Source organism: Diabrotica virgifera, chromosome 2 (assembly GCF_917563875.1).
Source record: "Diabrotica virgifera virgifera chromosome 2, PGI_DIABVI_V3a".
Taxonomy (NCBI): Eukaryota; Metazoa; Arthropoda; class Insecta; order Coleoptera; family Chrysomelidae; genus Diabrotica; species Diabrotica virgifera.
This window is the reverse complement of record NC_065444.1, coordinates 198,394,923-198,418,603: the sequence shown is the minus strand read 5'-3', so window position 1 is coordinate 198,418,603 and position 23,681 is coordinate 198,394,923. Positions and strand designations below refer to the sequence as shown.

Below are 23,681 nucleotides of genomic sequence, written 5' to 3'. Positions count from 1 at the left end.
ATTGTAACAGCGACGATTATGAACGCAATCTAAAACACGAGCTGCTTGGATATTCTTCTAAAAATTTTCAATGCCTTAAAAAAAGCTATTCCATCCAAAAATTTAGCCAAAGCGGGAAAAGGCAACGTGGATTCTGGTAGAGAGCAACTAACTATTTTTAATGGGAAATAAGCCACAATTTTACTAAAAAATGATTCTATTAACGTTTCGACGTCCAAATCGGATGCCGTTGTCAAAATACAAAAAATATTAATGACTTAAACAAAAATGTTGTTGCTTAGTAAAAAATTCGTCTAATAATTTATTTAATCTGACTCATTTATATCGGCATTTCAGACATAATATATTATACATTTTAAAGTAGAAGACTTTAAAATGATATTGCCAATTGTTCATTCGATTACATGAAATCAACCCCAACTCAAGAATATCCGTCACAAAAAAAATCACACCATGTGATCTGTCTTTAAAAATACAACCACATGCAACGGTGACAGTAAAATTCTCGCGTTAGAGATTCCATAGTAAAACACGAGGGAAAACCAGGAAAAAACCTCGTGATACCATCCCGACATCGTCAGTATTAGGTCTTACTTTAGTTTACTCTCAAAACTAATACCAGATTCTAATATAATACTTACGATAATAATAGTAAGACCTAATACTTACGATGTCATGATAGTATTACGAGGTTTTTCCTGGTTTTCACTCGTTATTTACTATGGAATCTCTAAGGCAAGAATTTTACTGTCACCATTGCACGTGGTTGTATTTTTAAAGACAGATCACATGCTGTGATTTTTTTGTGACGGATATTCTTGAGTTGGGGTTGATTTCATGTAATCGAATGAACAATTGGCACTATCATTTTAAACTCTTCTACTTTAAAATGTATAATATATTATGTCTGAAATGCCGATATAAATGAGTCAGATTAAATAAATTATTAGAAGAATTTTTTATTAAGCAACAACATTTTTGTTTAATGCATTAATATTTTTTGTATTTTGACAACGGCATCCGATTTGGACGTCGAAACGTTAATAAAATCATTTTTTTTTTGGTAAAATTGTGGCTTATTTCCCATAAAAAATAGTTAATTACAAAAATGCCACAAGAAAATAGCTTCAGAACAACAGTAGAGAGAGAGCAACGCTGTGTATTTTACAGTATAATATATACGTAATGAGTTGCCTAATAATAAAAAATCATGTTTGTAATTGATTTAAATTATTAGATTATGTTGCCAATAATTATATTTAATCATACTTAACAAAACAGCACTTCTCGAAAATTTCACAACTGATATTAAAAGCTAAAATCTCCAAATCATAATGACAATGCATTCCAAATGTAAAGGATCTACTCACAACGTGACGTCATGCGCGACCTGAACGAAATTAGGAACGCTGCGTGTCGTATCTTGGGTTATTGCATGATGAGCACAAAGTACATCCAAAACTGGGGGGGTTATAACCCCCAAAACCACCCCCTGGTTACGCCTATGCTCTGGATATGCTTCTTCTCCTCATTCCATCCGGTCTTTGGTTATAAATGTGTTTCGACGGCTCCATTCTCTCTAAGGTCTGTTTATTTTGATATACCTACAAACACTAGGCTCGCTATAAAGGCCCTAAGGCTCAAAATTATAGCGTGTACGCCACCATTCGTTTTTCTGCAAGCCTTTATAAATATGTCTGAGGATTTTAAGTTCAAAACAATCTAACCGTTCTTCATCACTTTTTCTTATCGTCCACGTTTCTGACGCATAAGTGAGGACAGGCTTGATATTAGAGTTCTATATATCTATATTTTTGTTCTTTCTGTGACTATGTTTGATGTTAAAAGTTTCTTTAATACATAGAATTACATACTTTTTGCTAGATATATACATCTGTTAATTTCTGCAGTTACTGTATTACTTTGCTCGATTTGTGAGCCCAGCTATATATGACCTCCCTTAATCATTTGAAAGTATATGTTCCAACCGTTAAATCTTCGGTATTTGCTACTTAATTATTGTTTGTGACCTCCATATACATAGTTTTATTATTATTAACATGTAGTCCCATTCTTTTTGCTGCTGCCTCTAATGCCGTGATCGAATGAACCAGGTCCGCTTTTCTTCTTGCTATGATATCAATGTCGTCTGCATACGCTAGTATTTGTACACTCCTATTAATAATGCAGCAGGCTTTGGTTGCCAATGCTTAAAGACAAAGTGAACAACACGAAAACACCAACAATAGCGGACAACAAAATGTGAAACACACGACTCAATCATACACAATACATATGCAACTCACAATGCACAAACTCAATTTACGAACACTTCCAAACATATAGCAAAGCACATAGTTAAAAACACAAACACAATTACTTTTCTTTTAAGGGGATCGGAGCAAAATGCAAAATTTTGACGCATGTCGAAATTTTCAATGTGTTTTAAATGTATTAATTTTTTTCGAATCCTGAGAAAACTAATAAAGTCGAATAGGGCTTTTCATTCACAGTCATTTGTTTCGAGCTTCTGTCATGTGTCACATAATATTAATATATCTAAGTCATACGTTATTGGTATTTTACAATGATACAAACCAAAGACGTATGACGTAGATATATTAATATTATGTGACACATGACAGAAGTTCGAAACAAATGACAATCGATGAAAAGCCCTATTTACACTACATGATTTATCATATGATTTTGCCCATGTAGAGCCGCATGACAATGCTTATGATAAAACGCAATGCTTACGACAAAATCATATGACAAATCACACAGTGAACGTGTAAATTTCACTCCATGACCAAATCATATGACAAATCATATGATAAATCATGTAATGTAAAGTCGACTTAAGTATTTTTCCTGAGAAAACTAATAAATATATTTGAAAAATTTAAACGCAGAATGAAAGATTATTTATTATAGAGGGCCTATAAAGTCCCTTAGAATAAATAAAAAGTTTCTTTCAAATGAAATATTTGCAATTAAAAATCACACTAAATTTTTTATTTTCACCCATGTAACTTATTAAAATAAACATTATAGAAATTTTGATTAAAATTTTGACATGTGTCAAAATTTTGCATTGTGCTCCGTTCCCCTTAAGGTACTAGTACACTTTAGAAGACCAAAAATAAGCATTTTTTCAGGATTTTTTTTCTCAGAACCCTTATTAAAAATGAACATAAAACTTTTTACATATTAATATTTAACTCTTGGAGAATACAAAAAATATACCTATCTTTTTTCATTTATGCACGTACACTAATATTATAGAGGGCGCCAAAGTCGACTCGAAAAAAGTAATTCCGATTGCGGACAGTTAATCTCAGGATTGGGATCTCTGAAACAAAAAAATCGTACGGCATTTGACAAAGAAAGGTCTCTTACGTGACAATTACCACCATTAGTAAAAAATTTCGCAAAAAAAAGATTTTACATAAATTTGAAAAAAAAACTTATGAAAAAATCGCCCGTTTTTCTCCAGTTTTCATGGTTAAAAAATATATATTTTTTATTTTTTGGTAAAATTGTGGTAAATTGTCACGTAAGAAACCTTCCTTTTTCAAATGCAGTACGATTTTTTTGTTTCAGATATCCAAATCCTGAGATTAACTGTCCGCCATCATTTTTCGAGGCCTCGACTTTTGCGCCCTCTACAATATTAGTGCACGTGCATAAATGAAAAAAGGTATATTTTTTGTACTCTCAATCAAAACAAAAACAATGAATCTCGAAGAAATAGATATTAACATGTAAAAAGTTTTATGTTCATTTTTGCTATAGCATCTGAGAAAGAAAATCTTGAAAAAAAAATATTATTTTTGGTCTTCTAAAGTGTACTAGTACCTTTAATCTTTTTCGAAAACAATTTCCGGACTGAAAATTCAAACCTCAAATATTTGTAGGTAACTAATCTAATTGCCATTACAATTAACTGTGGCTAATCCCATATAAACATAATATTTATCAATTATCTTAAAGTAAAAATTAAAAAAGAATGTGTGTGTACTTTGTACGCACGTAAGAAGTTATATTTCTATTATATAATTTCAACGAAATAAATATACTTAAACAGTTACAATACAAAAAATTAACAATAATTACCAAAAATTAACCAAAACTTAACAATGCCAAATATTAAAAATAAAAAAGTATGAATCGTCCGGGATTTGAACCCGCAATCTCGCGATTTGTCGATCTCTGGTCCAATGCTCTACCGACCAGGCCATCAAGGCATATTACTGACGTTTCAGATATACATAATTACACATCACGGTGATAAGTGAAATATAAAAATAGATGTTTTATTATTTTACGCCCACCCAAGGAAGACAAATCCAAAGACACAAAATTATAATAAATAATACGTTTACTAAAAAACACTAATATATTATTTTAATGGCTTATTTGCGCTGATACATACAGTAGAGCGTCGATAATCCGAAGTAATTGGTACAGGGGTAGTTCGGATTATCAAATTGTTCGTATTATCGAACATATGTTCAAAATACATACAAAGCTCATAAACATAGTACATACATACGTTTTAGTCACAAGGAATAAAACACCTGCATAATATATTGTATGTATTTCTGCATAAATAAAACAAAAATCCGCGGTCATATTTTGCCCATATTGTCATATTAAATCCAAAAACTCGGTCCGCGATCATATTTTTTAATTTTATAATTTTTTTTGCGTTCGGACTAGCGAACGTTCGGATTACCAGGGTTCGGATTATCGACGCTCTACTGTGATTTGAAAGATTAGCAACTAAACGTCATACTGTCTGTGTGCGCATGCACGCAGATTTATGAAAATTTTTACTCTCAATCGCGCCTAAAGAAGTATAACTTCAAAAATGAATGTGAAGTACTATTAAGAATTAAAAACTACACAAAAATAAAGGCTAGGAATTTATTGTAAATATATAGATCAACAAAAAAAGCACTGGAAGAAATAAACAATATTTATCAAACTACCATTAGTATAAGTGTATCTTACATGTTTTAACATTTGTTGCATAATATAATAAGGTACTAACAACAAATATTTGTTGGACCCTTATATGTATTTTAACACATGTACTTACTCGCAATCTCTATCCGTAAAAAGCATAACTGGTAAATTTGTAACAGAAAGATCATCTGCATCAGGGATTCTTGAGCCAAGGGTTTTATTTACACATTCTTGTACACCATCTTTTCTCTCTGACATACATTCGACGCCACCTTCAGCAACAAACACTGAAAAATTAAATTACATCTTAGGTATTACATCATCAAGTATATTAAATATAAATTATACATGTGACCTACACGACCAATTGTGGAACAAGAAGAGTCTAGAATGTCAAATTTGATTTTGGCGAAACGGCTGCAGCAATCTCCTATTCTACGGAAACCAACCCTTTAATGTGGACTGTAAAGTGGCGAAACCAGACCTGTAGCTTGAACTATTTGAAGCCCAACCTAATAATAATCAAGGGCCTGTTTAAATCCTCTTCTCTTATCTTTATATATATTATTTGAGATCAGCTTTTTTAATATTGAAATTTAAAAAAAAAACTCTTTCACAAAAAGATTGACTGATTAGTTTCACTCAGTTCACTTTTAAGGAAAACTGTCTCAATTTAAACCAAATTAGGACGAATTATGGCAATCTTGGAATAACTTTGTCCAAACTTGAACCAAATTAATAAAATTGTGTATAGAATTATATCAAGCCTATGGAGAATCTAATATGGTAAAGGTAATACTTAAAGCTTGGCAGACTGAGATGGACAGTTCATGTGGGGCTGCACCCCTGAACCAGCAAGAATCACAACTCCACAACAAATTGTAGGAAAACGACCTCAGAGGCCGACAAAAATGCGATATACGGACAAAGTACAGAAGGATCTGAGAGAATTGGAAACTAGAAACAGAACGAAGGCTAGAAATAGGAATGAATGGAAAGAATTAATTGAGTAACCAAGGCCCAGTCTGGGTTGCGGAGCCAATAATAATAACGATCATGAATAAAATTTTGTAGTGTTTTGATAAAACATCACCGCTCTATACATCGCTTTCGTTTAATTATCTTACTCACTGTGAGATAGTGGGATAAATGGGTCTGGAACTCTTTTCTACATGGAATACCAACGGCGTATGCTGATGACGCGAATCTCCTTGCAAAAGTGGAGAAAAACTGACAAGTATGGCAAAAAGACTGTTTCGAGCTAGCGCTAAGATTGGACTGAAAATGAATATAAGGTACTAGTGCACTTTAGAACAAGAATTTTTTTCTCAGAACCTTTATTAAAAATGAACATAATAGCTATTTGTATAACAAGGGAGGAAAGTGTAACTTTTCCTCCCGAGAATGAAGTTTACTGCCCGACGCGTAGCGGAGGGCAGTAATCATTCAAGGGAGGAAAAGGCACTTTACTCCCATGTTATATATATATGGGTTTTCCACCTTCCTCAAATAACAAGTCATTTTTTCATTTTTACTTAATTTATTTATGTAACTAACCAACAAAATTTACTAGAACTAAAACAACAAGTACGTACAATATAACTGTCAACTGTCAAATATAAGTCAAATTATTAATGTAAACATTGTTAAATCAAAATAACAATTTACTGTTTTTTACCATTCTGCAAAATACAGGATGTTTTATAAATAAACGTTAAAATGTATAGATACTTCGTAATATAAAATAGATATTATACAGGGCGTCAATAAGTTATATTTCATGAATGAAATACCATGACGTCACTTTTACTTTTCCTCCCTAGGGAGGAAAAGTACAACTTTGCTCCCTACAATCAGGTCCGGAAAAGTATACTTTCGGTAGAGGTAGGTGGAAATAGCTATTTGTATAACAAGGGAGGAAAGTGTAACTTTTCCTCCCGAGAATGAAGTTTACTGCCCGACGCGTAGTGGAGGGCAGTAATCATTCAAGGGAGGAAAAGGCACTTTACTCCCATGTTATACATATGGATTTTCCACCTTCCTCAAATAACAAGTCATTTTTTCATTTTTACTTAATTTATTTATGTAACTAACCAACGAAATTTACTAGAACTAAAACAACAAGTAGGTACAATATAACTGTCAACTGTCAAATATAAGTCAAATTATTAATGTAAACATTGTTAAATCAAAATAACAATTTACTGTTTTTTACCATTCTGCAAAATACAGGATGTTTTATAAATAAACGTTAAAATGTATAGATACTTCGTAATAGAAAATAGATATTATACAGGGCGTCAATAAGTTATATTTCATGAATGAAATACCATGACGTCACTTTTACTTTTCCTCCCTAGGGAGGAAAAGTACAACTTTGCTCCCTACAATCAGGTCCGGAAAAGTATACTTTTGGTAGAGGTAGATGGAAAAACTTTTTACATATTAATATCTAACTCTTAGAGAGTACAAAAAATATATCTTTTTTCATTTATGCACGTACACTAATATTGTAGAGGGCGCAAAAGTCGAGGCCTCGAAAAATGATGGCGGACAGTTAATCTCAGGATTGGGATATCTGACACAAAAATATCGTACTGCATTTAAAAAAGGAAGTGTTCTTACGTGACAATGTACAACAATTTGACTAAAAAATACAAAATAAATATTTTTTAACCATGAAACACTGAAGAAAAATGGGCGATTTTTTCACAAATTTTTTTCAAATTTCCGTAAAATCTTTTTTTGGCGGAATTTCTTACTAGGGGTGGTAAATTGTCACGTAAAAAACCTTCCTTTTTCAAATGCCGTACGATTTTTTTATTTCAGAGATTCCAATCCTGAGATTAACTGTCCGCCATCGGAACTACTTTTTTTTTTCGAGGCATCGAGTTTGACGCCCTCTACCATATTAGTGTACCTACGTGCAGAAATGAAAAAATATATATTTTTGTATTCTCTAAGAGTTAGATATTAATAATGTAAAAAGTTTTATGTTCATTTTTAATAAAGGTTCTAAGAAAAAAATCTTGAAAAAATGTTTATTTTTGATCTTCTAAAGCAGGGGTGTCCAACTTGCAATGCCTCAAGGGCCAAAACTAAAACCTTTGATGTTGTCGCGGGCCATATAATAATTTTGTTACAAGTAATAACAAAATAAAGTGAGGTATAAAAATAACAAGAATAAAAAACCGCTAAACGCCGTAAAAATGAGTGGCGCATAAAATATTCCAGCTACAAAAGATCTGATATGAATATTACGTGGCGCGAAAATGGATTTTCATTTGATGCAAAACAAAATTCTAGTTTTATTTTAAAAGATTTTTCCATAATATTTGCTAAATTTGAAGTAAACGCGCCACAAAAGAGTAACTTTGATACAGTTTGAATTTTGAAACTCTTTTGTGGCGCGTTTACTTCAAATTTAGCAAATATTATGGAAAAATCTTTTAAAATAAAACTAGAATTTTGTTTTGCATCAAATGAAAATCCATTTTCGCGCCACGTAATATTCATATCAGATCTTTTGTAGCTGGAATATTTTATGCGCCACTCATTTTTACGGCGTTTAGCGGTTTTTTATTCTTGTATCATGAGTTTTTCAAAGTTATTTATAAATTAAATGTATGAAGTTGAATGCAATGTTCCTCTATTACACGTCAAGTTTTATAAATGGTCACCTTTGTTGCATTATCTCCCAAATGATCTAATGTCCATCGAATGTACACTAGATTCTTTTTTATTCGAAATAGATTGAAAAAAAATTGAGATGGCCGGTAAATGAAGTCGGATTGCCCGTTGCCAGATCAAATTTAGCGTCGTAACCACTACAACTACATAAACCATTTCGGGAATAATCGTAAATTGGATTATACTTTTGTAGCTTAAAAACTTCTAAACGGCTTAACCGATTTTGATCAGTAAACATGAGTTTGAAACGTATTGACCAGTAGTATCTGATGGATCTAAGGTCAAGTATGAAAATTGAAGCTACTACAGGAATTATTGAGCTTGAGAAACCGTTTTTCCCACAGGAAATAGATTTTATCATACTTATGAAGCCTATAACCTAAAAAATTCAAATTTTCCGGGATATGAGGTATACACCGTTAAATTCGTCTGGTGTACTTCTATAAACGCTAAGTTATTGGCGCAATTTGTAGGTTGAAATGTTGAGTAATTGTCGAAAAACCAAAATTTTCAAAGTTTAGTTTTTCAGTTTTTCGGCTATACTGAGCCGTGTGTATGTCTGATTCTGACAGCTTAGACACCATTTGAAAGCTTAAGTCAACACTATTAATTTGATGTATTTGCGGTTCTCCTGGCTCTTCTTGATCCGAATATATATACCCCCAAAACATATGCCGTTTTGTACCTACCAAGTCCTATAGCTGGCTTATGGGTGGTCAAAAGTCACAAACTACACCGGTTCTAAATCGGCCCTGACCCCCTCTTCAAACACAGAGGAAAAATATCAAATCGGTTTAACTTTCAAACACACATATACCTCGTCCAATTTACTTACCGTTGCACGTCATCCACGCCATAGCCTGTGACACGATACCAACACGAAATATTTAGGCGGTGGGTGTGTTCTTTTTTAGAATCAAAATTATTCTAAAGGGGAATACACCTACCGCCTAGATATTTCGTGTTGGTATCGTGTCACAGGCTATGGCGCGGAGGACGTGCAACGGTAAGTAAATTGGACGAGGTATACATATATATCCACAAACATTTTCCCTTTTTTAAATAAAAATTAAGTCACATTTCTAAGCTCTATAACTTTTGAATGGTATAACCGATTTTCAAAATTAGACATGCGTTGGAAAGGTAATGATCAGTACTGTTAGAAGCCGCAAAGGTCGGACTTAAATTTTTGAAGTTTTTGGGAGTTTTGGGGGCCAGAACGAAAAACAGACCTAAATAGGAAGGGCCGTAAAATCGACACCCTTGGACCAAAATGGATGGTTGACATATGAATGGGTGAGTCTTTTTCTGAACTTGAAGATGGGTGTTGGCACAATTTTCAATTCAGTCAGATTTAGAAAATTGAAAATTTCGTGTATATAATAGTGTCGCGTGTAGGGGGGCGTATTTCTGCGCCACTGGCGAGAACTGCCGTTCTCTGGTAATTTTTTCGATATAAAACTAACAGCTTCGATAACCAATAAATCGAAAACTATTAATTTTATCAAAAAAATGTATAATGAACATTTTTTGCTTATAATTAATATTTTTACCAGCATTTGCGGTCAAAATATAATAAAAAATTTCCACCCTCGAGATGAGGTGGCAACAACCCCATGGTAAAAGCGTCTTTCGGCATCATATAGATCCACTACTTATTGTCAAATTTTCAAGCAAATCTATCCATTCTGTAAAAATTGCGAAGTGAAAAATTTCAGTTCCTGGACTAATTATACTTTTGGAGCTCTATAACTTCTGAACGGTTTACCTGATGTTGATCGCTAAACATGAATTTGAAACGTATTGACAAGTAGTATCTGACCAGCATCCAAGATCGAGTATGATAACTGAACGTATTACAGGAATTATTGAGCTTGAAAAACCGTTTTTCCCGTAAGAAATAGATTTGATTATACTTATGAAGCCTATAACTTAAAAATTCGAATTTTCCCAGATATGAGGTATATACCGTTAGACGCGTCCTGAGTCCTTCTACAAACGCTCAGTTATTGGTGCAATTCGTAGGTTGAAATTTTGAGTAATTGTCGAAAAACCAAAATTTTCAAAGTTTAATTTTTCAGTTTTTTGGCTATGGCGAGCAGTGTGTATGTCTCAGCTTGATCGCTTAGGCGCCACTTGAAAGCTTAACTCAACCCTATTGATTTGGTGTATTTGCGGTTTTCCTGTCTTTCCTTGAACCTAAGATATATACGCCCAAAAAATATGCTATTTTGTATCTACCTAGTCCTCTAGCTGGCTTACGGGTAGTCAGAAGTCAAAAATTAGACCGGTTCTGAATCGGCCCTCACACCTTCTTGAAACACAGAAAAAAAACTTCAGATCGGTGTAACTTTTCCACACACATACATACATACATACATACATATCCACAAACATTTTCCATTTTTTAAATAAAAATTGAGTCATATTTCTGAGCTCGATAACTTTTGAATGGTATAACCGATTTTCAAAATTAAACATGCGTTGGAAAGGTAATGATCTGTGCTATCAGAAGCCGCAAAGGTCGGGCTTAAATTTTTGAAATTTTTGGGAGTTTTGGGGACGAGAACGAACAACAGGCTTTAAATGGGAAGGGCCGTAAAATCCACACCCTTGGACCAAAATGGAGAGGTAACATATGGATGGACGAGTCTTTTCCTAAACTTTAAGATGGGATTTGGCCCAATTTTCAATTCAGTCAGGTTTAGAAAATCGAAAATTTCGTGTATATATAGTGTCGCTTGTAGGGGTGTTGTGCGCCACTGGTGAGAACTGTCGTTCTCTGTGGATTTAAACAAAAAAGAGTATTATTTCTTTTATTGCTCAACAACTACATTTTTTTATAAACGGAAAATTTATTGATAACACTTTTCAATAATCAAGACAGACATTGCAAAAGCAACGAAAAAGATGTATCCAATTAGTGTGAGCACTGTGGTCGATCGGCTTCATCCACCAATGAAGAAATGTCCACCTCCAGTTCAGTTGTAGACAGTCTCATAAGATGACGTAAGGAAGAATCGGTAAGGTTGCTTCTGCTTTTGTTTTTTATTCACATGTATATGTGCTTCCGAACATTGACGTCATTTTCAGTCCAAAATCTCGCAGGTTTGGGAATTTCTCCTTTGACAGTAATTTGAAAAATTCAGGTCCCTTTTCTTGTCTGGTGATTAGGAACATGTCTGCTTGAAGATCACATAACTCAAGCTGTAAGTTGGGTGGTTGATCATCAATGGTTGCTCCAAGAGGGTTATTATAAAGTAGTACACTGCTTTTGAGACTTTCAATTTCTTCAAATCTTGTATTGAATTCATCAATAACTTGTTCAATTTGTGAAATGCAGGATGAAAACTCAATATTTTCCTCACCGTTGAATTCTTCTGCTATTTGCAGACAGCTAGGGAAGTGTGTCAGGTTGTTCTTTTCCAAAGCACGTTTAAACACGTTCAGCTTATTCCGGAATCCGTTTATCATTCCGATCAAATCTGAAACCGTCTGGTTTCTTCCTTGAAGACTCAAGTTTAACATGTTAAGATGATTAGTCAGATCTGTTATAAAAGCTAACTGTCTTAAGAATTCTGGATCCTTAAACTTCTCTTCCAGTTCAGTTGTGTCAGATGAAACGTATTTGTTGAGGAATGCAGGGATTTCCTTTCTTATGGCAAAAAATCGTTCCATGCACTTTCCTGCACTCAGTCACCTTACATGGTTGTACATTAGCAAGTCTCCATACTCAGCCTCTGTTTCCACTAAAAACTGCTTAAGTTGCCTGTGTAAAAGAGATCGATTTCCACCTCTAATCATATTTATAATCTTAATCACGGTTTGGAAAACTTGATCTTCCTTGACTGATTTTCCACATAAAGCTCCCTGATGTATAATACAATGAATTATTATTGGGCAAGTGACACCATTCTCTCGAAGCAGACCCACTAATCCAATTTTTTTACCTGTCATTGATGGGGCCCCGTCTGTTGCTATGGCTGAACATTTATCAAAGCCTCCAATTCTGTCAACTTTTTTCTTCACAACCTCATAGATGTCTTTTCCTTTTGTTGTTCCATAAAGAGGACAAATATCAAATAACTCCTCTTTACTGGTAAAATCATCAAAAGTAGTGCGCACAAATATTAACAGCTGACTAACATCGGTTTGATCAGTGCTTTCATCCAAACAAAGTGAGAAATATGAACTTTTCTTAACCAGGCTAAGCATAGATTTTTCTACTTGCTCACCCATAGCAACAATCCTTCTTTGTATGGTTTGATGTGAAAGTGGCACTGATTCAAATTTCTCCGCCATTTTAGAATCACCGAAAGCTTTGGCCATTTCAACAGCACATTTTTTTATCAAATTGCCATCAGTGAAAGGTTTTTTTGCCTTTGCCAGCTCAAGCGACACGGCATAAGATGCATGCAAAGAATGCGTTTGAGAGTGTAATATTTTACTGAACATACCAGTTTGCTGTTTAAGCTTTTTCTTCAAAACTGCAACTAGGGCACGCCGACTTTCATTTGTGTACGTAGCATACTTATTTTCATGCACTGTTGTGTAATGTCTTCTCACATTATATTCTTTAGGCACTGAAACGAGATTCATGCACACTAAGCACTGCAACTTTCCATTATTGTTAGCAATCAAGTAATCACTCTCCCAACTTTCTTTGTAAATTCTGTTCTCACTATCAATTTTCCGTTTTACTGGTTTTACACTCATTATTGTATAAGAGGAATCAAGACAAAGAATTAATCAAGTTCACTGTTCACTAGCAACGTAATAGATTAGCCGACTAGCCTACGTGTCAGTAGCACACTGGCACGATGGCGGCTGGCGACGGATGGTAAGCAGTGGGAGGTGTGGCCTGCGTGAACTGTGATGCGCAGTAATCAGTGCAGTTCTCATAGTGGTGGAGGACGATTGTGTTCGTTACACGTCCGCGAAGCGGCACGCGGTACAGTACTTGTGATGTAAAAACACTGCTAAACCATAAAATATAAATTAAAAAATCTTTTTTCACAGTGGCAGCATTTAAAGAAAATATATGCTTTTCGAAAATCTTACGTGGGCCACAACAAATAGCCTCGCGGGCCGGATGCGGCCCGCGGGCCGCCAGTTGGACAACCCTGTTCTAAAGTGTACTAGTACCATAAATAAATCCAAGTACATGGAAGTTGCGGGGGAAAAGGAAGAAACAGCATGGCATAATTTAAGTTAGAGGTGGAGGATGGATCAGAAGTAGAGTTTGAGAGGATGCAAGAATATATGTACTTGGGTAAACTTATCCATCAGACATGTAAGGAAGAAGCAGACATCTAGTTATGACTAACCAAGAGTAATAAATGCGCTGGTACTATGAACAACATAATTAAAGCTAAAGAAATATCGCGTAATACAAAAATAAGAGTATACAAAACGATAATTAGGAGAGACATGGACTATGAATAAAACCATGCAGAATAGATTGGAAGCCTGGGAAAGAAAGATACTTCGCAGAATATTTGGCGGAAGAGTAGTTGAGCGAGAATGGAAAAGACCAACGAACGAAGAAGTGTACCAACTGTATGCTAACTCGCCGATATTAAAAACAGTGAGAAAACGCTGACTAGAATGGCTCGGTCATCTAAAAAGAATGCAGGAAGGCAACAAGTCAAGAATTTTGGCTGGAGAACACCTGAGGGCAAAAAAGAGAGGAAGACCAAGAAGAAAATGGAGAGATACAGTAATGGAAGACGTCAGTTAGTTGCGAATCAGAGATTGGAAGCTTATAGCTAAGAATAGAAAACGATGGATATTACCCATCCAGCAATGAGCAAAGAGGTTATTGGAATGAAGACCAAGGGAAGACAAGAGAAGCATCGGCCGACCATCTACAAGATGGACTGACGATTTAAGAAGACTAAATAAAAACTGGATGAGACCGTCGCAAGATCGACGGGGTTGGAAACAGGAGGAAGAGGTCTACGTTCAGCAGTGGACTTTTGAGGCTGGATGGTGATGAATGGGCCTAAAAGGCCTGTTAACGCTGGACATACATACATACTCATTGTATTTTTTTGAAATATTAAAATTATTATGGGCCATCAAAATTTTGTTTTGCAATTTTTGCTTCAAAAAAGTTTGTCTATCATAGCTATGTGGAGGGAACAACAAGATGACAAAAAAACCGCTATGAACAAGGATCTGAGAGAACCCCCGAATGACGAAGTAAGCGGAAAAAAACTGAGAAACGAGTACATTCTTAGAATAGGAACTTGTAACATGAGGAGTATGTATGCAGCTGGTGTTTGGAAGCAGATAGCGACAGTGATGAAGCAGTATAAGTTGGATGTGTTAGCAATGCAAGAAACGAAGCAGAAGGGTGACAATGTGATAACAGATGGTTCCAGTTTTTTCAATATTGGAGGCGCCGATAGAATGCTGGGTACCTACAGGTTTTGTGGTGAGTGAGAGCCGTGGTAGCTTTTGAAGCTTTATCGAGAAGGAGCTGTATGCCGAGAATCAGAGGTAAGACTAGAATGCTAAGTTTATTAAATGTGCATGCCCCTTCAGAAACCATAGATCAAGAAACAAAAGATGAATTTAATGATAAGATAGAACGTGTTTACAATAAAATACCAAAATGTTAAAATAATTAAGGGGACCTTAATGCTAAAGTGAGTAATGAGAACAGGTACAGTAAGACCACAGGTGGACGGAGTAAGCATCAGGAAAGTAACGACAACGGAAAGATGCTGATATACTTTGCATAGGAGAATAACATGAGAATAATGAGTACATACTTTGATCATAAGGCAATACATAAAGTGACATGGATTTCACCAGATGGTCAAACAAGGAATCAAACTGACCATATTTTGATAGAAGCTAAACATGCGAAATACATGATGTAAGAAGCTATCGAGGAGCTGATATGGATTCCAGTGATGAGCACACTAATAACCGGCAAAATAGCTCAAAAGATGGAAAACATAATACATTGCGAAACAAAAAGAGATGAAACTAGTGGAGGTGAAAATTATCGTTATAAATTATCGTCTAAATTATCGTCTATCGGTGGAAATTATCGTCTAAAATAACATTACAGTACATAGTTTCCCACCTTTAGACGTATTAGAGGAGTATGACAACTGCCACTGTGACAGTTGAATTTTATAAAATACTCCTGTCACAGACGTCTAAAGGTGGGAAACTATGTAATGTAATGTTAATTAATACGTTTATAACGATAATTTTCACCTCCACTAGTTTCATCTCTTTTTGTTTCGCAATGTATTATGTTTTCCATCTTTTTAGCTATTTTGCCGGTTATTAGTGTATACAGTGATGAGCATTGTTTCCAACCTTTAGACTGTATACAGTGATGAGCGCGCAAATAACCGGCAAAATAGCATAAAAGATGGAAGACGTATTAAGTTTTGAGATAAAAAGAAATAAAACTAGTCGAGCTGGGAAATTTAGCGATAATAACCTATTAATTTACATCATATTGATTGTTTCCCACCTTTAGACGTATCGGACGAGTTTAGCAAATACCACTGTCATAGTGACAGTTTTAGTTGACATACTCCTCTGATACGCGTAAAGCTGGGAAACAAACAATATAATGTAAGTAAAAAGGTTACTATCGCTAAATTTCCCAGCTCGACTAGTTTCATTTCATTTTATCTCACAACTTTATACGTTTTCCATCTTTTGTGCTATTTTGCCGGTTATTAGCGCCCTCATCACTGTATTATTGATAGCAAAAATAAGAGAAAGTATGCCGAAACCGAGAGGTCAATTGGAAAGTCGAAAAAAATACGATATTGCAAAATTGAACAACCAGGACATTGCAAAGAGCTTTGAAGCAGAAATTACGGACAAGCTTAGAGGTAAGTAGTACCCTGATAATATAGAAACGGAGTGGACAGAAATGCAGGAATCTTTGAAGGAATCAAAGGGACAAGTAAGAAAAAAACAGGAAAAAGAATGGTTCGATGATGCCTGTAGAAAAAGTTTAGAGAAAAGGAATCAGGCACGGCAAAAAATGATAGATGAACCAAGTGAAGAAAATAGAAAAAAATATTAAGAAGAGAGAAGGAACACAAAAGGAATGTGTAGACATATAACGAAGGAACACATGAGTAAAAAGCTCGAAGATATTGAGCAACACTATATCAACAAGAACATTAGAAATTTCTACCAAGAAGAAAAATGAATTAAAGGACAGTATTCAAAAGGACAAAAATTTTACAGGAGCAAAGAGGGGCATCTAATAGGCGACAGGAGAAAAGGAATCAGGCACGGCAAAAAATGATAGATGAACCAAGTGAAAAAAAAAATAGAAAAAAATATGAAGAAGAGAGAAGAAACACAAAAGGAATGTGTAGATATATAATAGTCCTGTCGCCAGGGGGGTACAACGGCCTCCTTTATTCAGATGGACTTACCCAAGTTTTTTTCATGTATGTATTTTGACCCGTAGAATACGAATTTTTTGGGTAACAGTTGATCCGGATGTCGATAAGATTGTTATTGACCAAGAACTTGAGGAATTACATAACCGCGATCTCTCGCAAAACAAAACATTTTTTGGTATTTTTTGGGTCATTCTAAGCAAAACATGTTTCTACAATGGCTAGTTTTCGAGATAACCGCGGTAGAACTTTCAAAAAATCGAAAAATTGCAATTTTTGAACCCGAATAACTTTTGATTAAAAAATAAAATAGCCAGTCTGCTTACCGCATTTGAAAGTTTAAGTCAAATTATATCGGTTTTAATTATTTGCATTGCTAAAAATTTATTTTTTTATTGTTTAACAAAGCTATAAACACATAGTGTTTCCCGTGCCTTTACATGCGTTTTAACGCATGCTACGTAGAAATAGCCTCGATTGCACTAGTACCTATTCTACCTACTCGTTCGATTTTAAATGAGAAATCATAGAAAACATCACTCACGCACTAGGTGTTTGTAGCTTTGTTTAACAATAACACAATACATTTTTAGCAATGCAAATAATCAAAACCGATATAATTTGACTTGAACTTTCAAAGGCGCTACGCAGAATTGCTATTTTATTTTTTAATCAAAAGTTATTCGGGTTTAAATATTGCAGTTTTTCGATTTTTTGAAAGTTCAACCGCGTTTATCTCGAAAACTGAAAATTTTTTACTTAGAATGACCCAAAAAATACAAAAAAATGTTTTGTTTTGCGAAAAATCTCTGTTATGTAATTCCTCAAGTTCTTGGTCAATAACAATCTTATCGACATCCGGATCAACTGTTACCCAAAAAATTCGTATTCTACGGGTCAAAATACATGAAAAAACTTGGGTAAGTCCATCTGAATAAAGGAGGCCGTTGTACCCCCCCTGGCGACAGGACTATAAAGCAGGAACACATGAGTAAAAAGCTCGAAGATATTGAGCAACACTATATCAACAAGAACATTAGAAATTTCTGCCAAAAAGAAAAATGAATTAAAGAACAGTATTCAAAAGGACAAAAATTTTACAGGAGCAAAGAGAGGCATCTAATAGGCGACAAGGAAGGAAAACTTCTGAGTATATAGTCCATATTTTTAGATGCTAATGGATTACGATAAATGTATAATACTTACTGGCTAATCTATCTCCATCCTTGTAACACATAAATTCTTGCAAATCGTTTATAATATCCAGCGTTCTATTAAAGGCGTCTTCTTCTTTTTTATCCATACACGATCTTGAAATAGAAACGGCCTTATCGAAACATCCCTTAATATCTGGCCATTTCTTACAGTATTTTGAGAATACTTCATCCATAGAACCTGTCTTTTTCTTCTCTTCCAGTTCCTCTTCTATGGTTGTAAAATTAACGTATTTTTCTATGCAAATACGAGCGTTTTCTTGTTCTTCCTAAAATAAACAAATACATTAATGCGTTACATAACCTTTTATTATAAGAAATGGGAACTTTTGGCCTTCCAATATACGTAATAGCATTGTATAACTAGACCACTAGACCTTATGGGTTGCAACCAAACCGCAAAAAACGAGTAAGACCCAAAAAATACCTATGATAGAGAGGGAGAGAGAGAGAGAGAGAGAAAGAGAGAGAGAGAGAGAGAGAGAGAAAGAAAATAAACATTTTTGTAAATAGCGGCACTCTGACAGCAGTTAAATAGCGGCCCGGATGGCTCAGGCGGTAGTCAGCCTAAATGAAATGAGTACCTTGGATAAAACCAGGTGTAATAATAATCGGTTGAAGCGTAGCACTGGCCCTGTTACCTTCCTTGTATACCGTAGGCCCTACAGATGGCAGATTATTCTGCTATATTCCCAAAGCCGCGTCAGCGGTATAAAACGGGAGACCTTTACAAAAACGGACATAGAAAACACCATCCAAAAAGTGCAGTAGAAAGAACGACATTACCGAGGAATTTTAACGGGAGACTATTATTATTATTATTATTATACAGCACTAACATGTATTTTGAGTTAAATAAACTACATACATTCTTGTTTTTGCGTCAATTAATTTAATTCAAAAATAATCGAGTATATTTTAATTAAATATTCAATCCTTTTCCTTTTATAACAAATCAATAAACAAATTAATTGTCTGGTACACAAATAAGTATTTTTCAAAGAAAATTTTATGGCAGCATTTAAATCATTTTAAATCATTTAAATAGATTACTGGCCAATTTAGATTTAGCAAATCTTAAACTATAAAAAACAATTTAAAACATTTGCTCGAAATTGTCAAATTATCAATCTGTCACAAAACGAATGCAATAGTAATCTCAATAAGTGTTTTATTTAAGTCTTATATTTTCTTCACAATCTGGCATCCTTGTACAAGGTTGTATTAGACATGCTCAGAGATAGAAAAAAAATCACATAGTAGAAATCTGCTCCGAGTAGAAATCTGCATACAATTAAATTTGTGGTAATCGTTTTCGAAATTAATTCCTAGAGACCGCCACCTCACGGCAAAAAAAAAGTCAAATAACTCTGACATTACCCTTGTCTAACTATGTGTAGATAAACAATGGTAATAGTTTCCATGTATTTATTGAGTAGTTAAGTAAAAGCTATTTATTTTTTTAAGTAGAATAGAGATATTGAGGATGTATAACTGGAGGAGAGCAGCCATGGACATATTATATCTTGGAGGTGGATGCTGGGTGTGGCCATGGCATGACTTGGGCTGTAGCACCATAGAAGAGAGAGTGAGAAAGGACAAAGGCTGAACAGAAAATGTGATATAAAATACAATCACTAGTTGGGAAAATGGATATGCCTAGAAATGAATTATCTAATTTTTGTAATATGTTTTTTATTTATTTTTTTTAATTTTGGAAAGAATGGATACGGTTTAGCAACTGACCTAACACTCCTAACAGGAAGTTTTTATCCTGAATTTTCTTCCATACTGAACACATTGAAGATATTGTATGGCAATCTTACCGGTATTAAAGTAGTCCAGTCGGGTTAGACGAATAACAGGTCTAACCTTGCATTAGGAGCTGCCCCAAATTTTATTTTTCTGATCTTTAGAGGAGGGTCAATAGTAGTAAAATCTCGACTGAATTCCGCTGTTGCGTTCGCCATCTCGATTTTAAACGAGAACCGCTGTGGCTCAATATCTCCGCCATTTTCAACTTTTTGACAAAAAGTATACCAACCAAAATTGTTGAAAATGACATTTTCTATAATTTCTATTATTACAATTTTTTCGTGCGGTCGATGTTTTCCGAGTTATGGCGGAAAATAGTGACGGTTGGAGCATAATTATTAAATTATCTCGTTTATTATTAGTTTTACGACCAAAATGTACCTATAAAAAATAGAGAGAATTAAATTCTACACAATTTTGATCTCTTTCATTTTTTTGCTAAAATTAATATTTAAGTTAGTAAGTACGTATGCGGTAATTGCGCGAGCGTAAGACCTGATTGATTTTATAACAATTGTTTTTGTTTAATATCTATGTCATTTTCAACTTAGCCGCCATATTGATTTTAAAGGAGAACCGTTATTGCTTAATATCTCCGCCATTTTCAACTTTTCGACAAAAACGGTAGGAAATAAGATTTTTGGAAATGCAATTTTCTACATATTTTATTGTACAATTTTTTTATCCGATCAATATTTTCCGAATTAAGGGGGAAAATAGTGGAACCGGAGGGGAAGCATAATTATTGAATTGTCTCATTAATTATTAATTCACGACATAATTGTACATAAACAAAAATAAAGAGAATAATATTTTATACAATTTTTGAAACTTCCAATGAAACACCAACCAAACTAAGTACATAAAAGACATAAATAATAACTTATATGCATTAAGTTCACTTTATTTTATCAACTAGCGGGTTTTATTGGTTAAACTTGTCTGTCGATATTTTAAGTTTCATGTCAGCTAATATATTTTTCTAGGTATTCCAACAATTTTTTTAAATTTTGGACCCTGTTGAGGACAATCTCCCCATTCCCCGCCACCCCCCTCGTAGGCCCGTCACTGGTTTTCTCGAAAAATTGTAGTAAATCGTAATTGTAACTATTTTAGTCCGTACACTTTTTGTCGAAAAGTTGAAAATGGCGGAGATATTGAACAAAAACAATTGCTATAAAATCAATCATGTCTTACCCTCGCACCTTTACCTCATGCGTACTATCTTAAATATTGATTTTATCAAAAAAATTGAAGAGATCAAAATTGTACAAAATTTAATTCTCTTCATTTTTGTATAGGTACATGTCTGTTGTAAAACTAATAATAAACGATATAATTCAAAAATTCAATAATTATGCTCTAACTGTCACTATTTCCCCCCATAACTCGGAAAATATCGACCGCACGAAAAAAATTATAATAAACGAAATTATAGAAAAATCGTATTTTCAACAATTTCAGTGTCGACACTTTTTATCGAAAAGTCGAAAATGGCGGAGATATTGGTCAAAAACGGTTCTCGTTTAAAATCAAGATGGCTGCTAACGCAACGGTGGAATTTAGTCGAGATTTTAAATTTAAACTACTATTGACCCTCTCTAAAGATTGACAAAATAAAATTTGGGGCAGCTCCTAATGCAAGGTCCTAATGCTATCCCAACTGGGCTAAAGTTCATATTATCATATTGCGCTTACTCTAATGTTTCAAGTAGGCTACGCGCCTTTAATTGTTTTTACTGTAACATTGGCAACATGATGTTGACCTGACATTGATTGTATGTTTTGGCATAGACTGTTGTATGTAGTATTGCTTTTATTCGGGACAGAAGAAATTAAAACGTGGCTAGTAGATTTTAATATCTTTAAAGGCGGGTTGACATTACTAGTGAATGACGAACGTGGCTCACGCTTACGTATTTTGCCCGTGCTATTGTTAGATATTCTATTATCTATTTTTAAACTCGAGCAGTACATTTGTATTTATGCAATGAATAGATACAAATGTACTACTCGAGTTTGAAAATAGATAATAGAATATCTAACAATAGCACGAGCAAAATACGTAAGCGTGAGCCACGTTCGTTATTCACTAGTAATGTCAACCCGCCTTAAAGCCGGGTTGACATTACTAGTGAATAACGAACGTGGCTCACGATTACGTATTTTGCCCGTGCCATTGTTGGATATTTTATTATCTATTTTCAAACTCGAGCAGTACATTTGTATCTATGCATTGCATAAATACAAATGTACTGCTCGAGTTTGAAAATAGATAATAAAATATCTAACAATAGCACGGGCAAATTTCGGAAACGTGAGCCACGTTCGTTATTCACTAGTAATGTCAACACGCCTTTATGCTAAGAAAGCGGTACCTAATCTCTCCAGAGCGTATTGTTTTGTTTCAGAGAATGAGTAACCAGTCATGCCCTTTATCCTTTCTCTAGATCTTTTGCTCGTTAAGTTGCCTTCAACTATCATTTGTTCCATAACTGATCTTCTAGTTTGATGTCCAAAATATCTAAGTACATTTTGGTTAATAGTTTTGGTGAGTCTATAGTTGATCTTATAGTATTGAATTATTTATGCGACTTGCCCAACGCTCTACGGTAGACCCACATTTCAAATGCTATTATAGGCTTCGAATCGGCTTTTTTGAGAGTCCATGTTTCTGAAGCCTATGTGGCAATAGAAAATTTTAATATCAAATAAGGCGTAATTTTACGATTTTTGTAATTTCAATGTTGTTCCATATTTTTGTGAATTTGGCTGTGAGGTTGCTGATCTGGGCATTGTGATACGCCAACGGATCTCGTTTTCGCACCCTCCACTGTTAGTGATGTCAGAGCCTAAGTAATTAAATTGTCTGACCATTTCGTAACCTGCCATGTTTCTTATTAGGGCAGTCAATGAGAGCAAGAACAGGTTATTACCTCCGAATTCTATCCTACTGCACGGATTTTAATGAAATTTTAGGAATAGCATGAAAATATCTCCTTATTCAAAGTCTACCCTATGCCGATGTGTGCTTTTGTCTTGGGTTCGGTTCCCACCCCTTCTCGGGGGTGGAAAACTTTTTGGTTACACAACTACGGAAGTTGCTAGAGAACCTAATTCTAAGCAAAAACTATTCTATAATTTTTTTTCGAAAACTCAATACTTTTTGAGTTATTCGTGGTTGAAAATTGGCCATTTTCATTGAAATATAAAACCTTTTCAAACGGTTTTTTGTGAATACCTTAAAAACAATGCATCTAACTAAAAAAAATATATAAAACATTTTTGTAGCTCATAAAAAATCAAAGAGATTTGTTCCTTCTTCAATCTTCTAGTTATAACACAAAAAGAGATATGGTACGTAAAAAGAGTTTGTTTTTTTTTGTGCATGCTCAAATCAGTGTATTCAACTTGAAATAACAGAGAAACGGTCGATTTTAGGTGTATAATGCTACCGATACCTTTTATTGTGCTTGAAAAGTCCTTTCAAATATGCAATATTAAATAAATGTCGATTACATTCAAACTAAGCGAGAAATGCTGCAAAAAATTGATGACTAACGAATTTTAAGAAAAAAATTGAGAAGTATAT

The 23,681-nt window shown here is 34.3% G+C and overlaps 1 protein-coding gene across 1 annotated transcript in view; it reads right to left on the bottom strand.

Annotated features, from left to right (window-relative positions):
- LOC114328102 (27 kDa hemolymph protein) overlaps positions 1-23,681 on the bottom strand; it is a 129,188-nt gene that overhangs the window by 10,888 nt on the left and 94,619 nt on the right. The window contains exons 3-4 of the mRNA XM_028276875.2: positions 18,267-18,543; positions 5,108-5,261 (exon numbers count right to left, since the gene is read on the bottom strand). Of these exons, the coding sequence (XP_028132676.2) occupies positions 5,108-5,261; positions 18,267-18,543 (431 nt within the window). The remainder of the gene's footprint in view (positions 1-5,107; positions 5,262-18,266; positions 18,544-23,681) is intronic.